Source organism: Scophthalmus maximus, chromosome 13, assembly GCF_022379125.1.
Source record: "Scophthalmus maximus strain ysfricsl-2021 chromosome 13, ASM2237912v1, whole genome shotgun sequence".
Taxonomy (NCBI): Eukaryota; Metazoa; Chordata; class Actinopteri; order Pleuronectiformes; family Scophthalmidae; genus Scophthalmus; species Scophthalmus maximus.
In genome coordinates this window covers 21,984,869-21,990,868 of record NC_061527.1, presented here as the reverse complement: position 1 = coordinate 21,990,868, position 6,000 = coordinate 21,984,869, and the positions used below count along the sequence as shown (strand labels likewise).

Sequence of the window (6,000 nt, the reverse complement as noted above, 5' to 3'; positions counted from 1 at the left end):
CACAACAGTCATACATCACTGCATTATAGAAATCAGAGCAACATCTGGATCATAACGTCTTGTTGTAGTTGCTGTACAAACAGAAAGAGATCATGATGAGAAAACTGTAGGAGCAGGAATCCTGAAGCAGCCCCAACGGAGATTTCACACACTTTCACAGAATGTTTAGTAGTTCTAGCGGTGTTCTAGCTATCTGTCCCAGTCCCAGTATGGTTATCAATCCCACGGAATCGACTGAGATTTAAGTTTATTCCATTATTGATTGAAACCAGGCTGAAAGTGAGTACATTCGATTCGCAAACACGGTGAGAATTCTACGTTTTTTTATCGCAGTGCAGACTGTGTTTGTGGGTCAAATGTAAAATGCCAGTATTTGGAACTCTCATTATAAAGAATAGCCTCCAGCAAAGCTATTGAAATGCTGATCGTACACTGGGAAAATCTGTGCTTCCCTGTGTGTGTGTGTGTGTGCGTTTGTGAAAGTGAAAGGCCATTCTCCCTCAGTGCGAGTGTGTCATTGTATGTCCGGGCCGTGTTTTAAAACCCTCGCACAGCTCACGGCCAGTGTGTTTCCCTTAACGTGGCCATGCTTCTCTCCTGCCGGGCCAGACAACCTTCAGTTCCGATTCACCGCCTCCAAACGACACATAAAGGGCGAGTACAGTAGAGAAAGGCGAGATACGTTCACCTTGAATGAAAACTGTTAGACGGAAACTTTTCTTTAGAGTCACTGACAGTCTTTTTGCCTGCTCTGTTTTGCAGCACTCTGGATGTTTTGCATTTTGAATTAGGAGAAAGGAAATGCTTCTCTGTCTTTAGTCTTGCGTCTTCTTTTCTGTTCTCCAAACGCCCTGAAGTTGTTTCGCCGAGTCTTTCTTCTTGCCCCGTCGTGGATTCCATTAGCTATGCGCACCGCTTCTCGGGGGCCCCTTCGAGTCCTTTGGCAAACAAAAGCAGCAGCAGCAGCGATCTCTGTACGAGGATTAACAGGGAAGCCTCGCTTCAGCTGGCAGTCTCTCCTAAGGGCACCTGGACTCCGGCGTCTCTTTAAGCAGAGCTTTCCTCTGTCATGACTGAGTTGACTAATGTTTTGGCCTGCTCATAGTTTTAACTACCTGACCATGGTATCCTTGTTATTTAGCCCTCTTAAAAAAACAATGTGTACTTTTGATCTTTCCAAAAATAAGAAATTCTACTAATAAGATTCATAAATAATGAGGTTCATCTCCACAAAGACGAGGCAAAGACCAGGCCTGAATTCACTACGTGGACAGTTTTCTCTCCAGTTAGTTCTGCATGGCATCCCACATTTGGAGCCCGTCTTTGAAGAAACCTCTCGCCCATACGTTTCTCTTCTTTGCTTGCGAAGGGAAATGGAGACAGACACAAAGCTTACACGACTCAGTGGTGCAAAAAGAGCCATCGGCCGAAAAGAAGCCCTTCTTGTAAGATAAAAACTGGGCAGTGTCATTTTTCAGATATTCACATATTAGCAACAACTTATACTTTCACAAATTCTTGTTTGATTTAATCGTTTGGGCGTTCGATGTAGTAATGCGGTTGTAAGGAAAACAATCAAACGTCCGACGTTTTCTGTGCCGTTGACTGAATTAGTCACAGTGTTTACACCTATTATTGACGGGGCTCATTAATGGGACTGTAATGCTTCAGATCGCCGGTTGTTTGGGCGCAGAATGTGCTGACAAACGTCTGAATGAGTAAGAGTTTGCAATGTGCGCACAGTCAGTGGACAGTCTGGTTCCACGGTGCTGAATAAGTGCTGGTGTGGATCCTGTCATTTGTGTTAATGAAGGACTCCGTGTATAGACGTAACCTGCGTGTTCAGATCTGCTTATTGGCAGCGTCGGCAGTTTTCTAACCCGTCATTGACTGTCGGAAAAACATGAAATCACGTAGCTGCCTTTCATTGGTTGTGCAAGAATATACAGTAAAAACTCTAATATAAGATCACAGTGATAGTTAACAACAGAATCAATACTGCTACTCCAGAAAACCAAACTTCCCTTTAATCACTTCCCTCATTTTGAATTCTTGATATATTGAACGAGGAAAATGATTTCATAAGAGAATCATAAAAGTTTTTTTTAATGCTTGGCATCATCCATGTCGATCTAAAGCAGTCACCCTGTGGCTCCTGTGGGATGTGTTTGTTAAGCTCTTACGTCATATGGTGGATGACGGTCAGTAAATATGCCCCCCACAGTGACGGGTGTGGAACAGGGTGTTGTTATGGAAACGGTAGAAGTTTGGCGTCCCCAACTTCCTGTTTTCCATGTCAGAACAGACTTTATACAAGCAATACCCAGAGACCCTGAGTTAGAACGTGTAATGTGATATAAATACGCCTTAGCTTTTAGGACACATATTTGAAAACATATTTGATTGTTTTTATTGATTCTCTACAGCATATTTTTGAGTTTCAAATTCCCAACCGAAGATATATCCGTACCATATTTAATATAGAAAATGCTAACTTAATAATATACTATTTTATATTGAATAATTTTTACTCTTGTGAATTCATACACACATTTCGCTGACCACATTGAAAGGGAATCTCTACCAAATTTCATTAACCAAAAAAGGTTTCTAGCAAAGCTGTGAATTTGAATTTAAAGTAATATACGCTATAATAAAACTGCTAGTTGCTAGCTACTTGTTCAGTTTAATCTAGTATTTGCCTTTGATCATGAGCCGGCGTCGACACACATTTACGATACATTGTTGTGTTATGTACCAGCTACATTCTGGCAGCTGGTATAGATTAGCGGGTTACACCACTGACTTTTGGTACAGAGACGGGGGTTTGGATTCCTGGTCAGGACCTAAAAATACAGTGTGGGCACTTAATGCTACCTGCCTACCTCTGAAATGTAACCGCTTATTGTAAGTTGCTTTGGACAAAAGCATCAGCAAAAAGAATGTGATGTACATTATTTCATAGGGGTAATTGAGTCCATCTCCTGTGTGTGTGTGTGTGTGTGTGTGTGTGTGTGTGTGTGTGTGTGTGTGTGTGTGTGTGTGTGTGTGTGTGTGTGTGTGTGTGTGTGTGTGTGTGTGTGTGTGTGTGTGTGTGTGTGTGTGTGTGTGTGTGTGTGTGTGTGTGTGTGTGAGTGCACAGCTGGCACATCTGTAACACACATTCCTGTCGCCAGATTTACCGCCTTTTTTTCTTCCAACTCCTTTTTTTTGTTCTCCTCTCCTTCCATGTTTGGAGAGACCTGATGCTCACAGCGACATGACTCATCACTTTAATACACACAGTGAGATGCATGAAACGGCAGGTTTCCTGTCTGGTCTGCAAGTATCCCAGACTTCCTGCTGGGGTGAAAGCTGAGGCCAGACTAATTCATTACCCCCCCCCAGGTGTGAGGTGGTTTCTTTCTGCCTAGTACAAAACTACACTTCCTGTTGCACACTGATTTCCTCAGGAGCCTTAAAGAAAAAAAAAAAGTGGACTGAGTGGAGCACTTTGACCCTTCCTGACTGTGTGATCAGCATATGACCACAAGGCAGCATGTCATTAAAGGTGCGAAGGTTCAGAACAGTGGAATACTTTCAGGGAAGTGTTACTGTTACTGTTTTCCTCATGGAGTACGTTAGCATCGGAAAACCAATGAGTTTGGACGATTTGGAATAGCAGGTAGGAACATCCAGAAGATTTCCTCAAAGACGTCTAGTAGGTAGATAGTCTATTACTTTTATTTTTAGAATCATAACTATGCAACTGGTATTTAATCGTTTGCAGCTTCCGAGCACAGAGTATGTTGCTCTTTATGTCACACTGTTGTCAATAGTAGTCTGCGAAACAGAAAACCTAGAAGATTGTATGTGTGTGTCAGTTAGAGCCGCCACAGTTAATTGATAAGTAATTGACTACTAAATTAATCGGAAACTATTTTGATAATCGTTTTATTGGATCAAATAGAAAAAAGGTATTTTTTTCATGGGGGAAAAAGTCTAAATTCTCAGATTTCAGCTTCTTAAATGTGAAAATTTTCTGGTTTTGTTCCTCTAGGACAGAAATCTAAATATCTTTGGTGTGTGGACAAAACCTTATCTTGGGGTTTTGGGAAACATGATCGACATTTTTTTCCATCTTATGGATGAACAACTAATCGATTAATCAACAAAATAATCGACAGATTAACTGATAATGAAAATAGTTGACACTAGTTGCAGCCCTAGTGTAAGTAACGAGTGGCAAGATGTTGTAGCATTGTCACTGATGGGATCATTGTGGTGTGTTGTGCAGAAGTGTGAAGAAGCTCTTCAATAAAAAAATTCATGCAATATGACAACAATGGACCGGAATTTTCTGGTGTAACAGTAAAGGTTACGGGTGAAGAAATGTATCAGATTAAAAAAAACAACAGAATTTTCAAATCATCAAAATATTAATATGGAAATGAATGATTGTCATGTAGTCCTTGCTCAACATGCTTTTACTGGAAAATGAACAAGTCGATATAAGTATTGATCTTGGCACCGGACACAGACAAGGTTTTTGCCATTGCTGATTTTGAAAAGAAAGCAGCTTTATTGATCTGGCCGATACAGACTGCTGGACCCGTGTAGATAATGATAATAATGTGGGGTTGTTGGGATGTGAGGATGCTGGATAAGAATGGCGGAGCCTTTTCTCTCAAAGTTCTAACAACGATTAGATGCTTTGATGAATATATATTTGAATCATTGAGGTTTGATTACTGCGATGTTGTCACTGAGGTCAGGGGTCTTCTCCGTCCTCTGCAGGTGGCGACAGACAAGGTTGCTGGTAAGCTGAGTTCTACTCTCTCATGGGTGAAGAACTCGGTGTCCCACACGGTCAGTCAGATGGCTAGCCAGGTGGCCACGCCCACATCCCTGCAGACCCCCGCCACTTCGTCCTCCACGTCGCTTTCATCGCCCGCCCTGTCACCATCCTCGCCGGCGCTGCTCACCCCCGACGATGAGGAGCTGCTCGCCAAGCTGGAGGAGCAGAACAGGTAAGCGGCCGGTGTCCACGCCGTCCACTTCACAGTGCTTCCGTTCTTCAAAGGCTGGTTCAGGGATGCGTTCACACCAACAGGATCATTTCAGGAACATTCTGTGGCGTCTGGGTAGATCATGCAGGAGGCAGGACATGACGGTGGAAAGCAGTGTTTTTATGTTGACGATCATCAACACGCCCACTCGCTTGCTGTGAATTTTCCGGAGATTTTCCAGCTGTATTCTCACATGGGCTCATTTTCCAGAAGTTTTAAAAGGGGGCTGGCAAGAAAGGTTACGGAAAATGTCCACAGTCAGATTTGCGGACGTTTGAGTGCTCACATTCAGCCCCTCTGGGAAAATTTCAGGAAAGTGTCTGGACTTGTCTGAAAGCAGCTAGAGTCACCACTCTAACCATCTACAACTAATTTGTATTACAGCAGTTGAAAAGATATTACTAACATTCTAACACAGTACACATTTTTTGCTAGTATTGATTTGTTACATTTGTATTCAAATTCTCAAGTAAGCAATTTAAGCATTGTTTGTCTAATGATTGATTAATTTTTCCTTGACGCACGCGCGCACACACACACACACACACACACACACATACACACACAGGGTTGTGATTTGGCAATTATCTAAGTGGAAATCAACAAGAGTAAAATATCAATGGAGAGAAAAGGTTGCGTTATGTGCTTTGTTTGACAAAAGAAAAAGATTTGGCCTGGGTTTCCTTGTGTTCATGTTCAGTAGGTCAGTTTTTTCTTTATAAGTTGGCTGCTAAACCCCATTTCAGGGCTTTTGTGGTCTTACTGCAGTATCAACAATGAGTTCAGTTTGTGTCATTCAATCAGACTGATTGTTTTACAAAAATGTACTTATGTGTATATGATGGATTGTTTGTTCAAGGCTGTAATAACGGTAATGGCGATGTCTTTTAACCAAACGGCAGACTGCGTTTGCTTTTTCTCAAGCATGTTTCCCATCAAAGTTGATCAGATA

At 42.0% G+C, this 6,000-nt stretch overlaps 1 protein-coding gene across 1 annotated transcript in view; it reads left to right on the top strand.

Annotated features, from left to right (window-relative positions):
• Positions 1–4,458: 4,458 nt before the first annotated feature.
• Positions 4,459–6,000, top strand: part of LOC118317680 (EVI5-like protein) — a 29,491-nt gene continuing 27,949 nt past the window's right edge. The window contains exon 1 of the mRNA XM_047336904.1: positions 4,459–5,009. Within this exon, the coding sequence (XP_047192860.1) occupies positions 4,603–5,009 (407 nt within the window). The 5' untranslated portion in view covers positions 4,459–4,602. The remainder of the gene's footprint in view (positions 5,010–6,000) is intronic.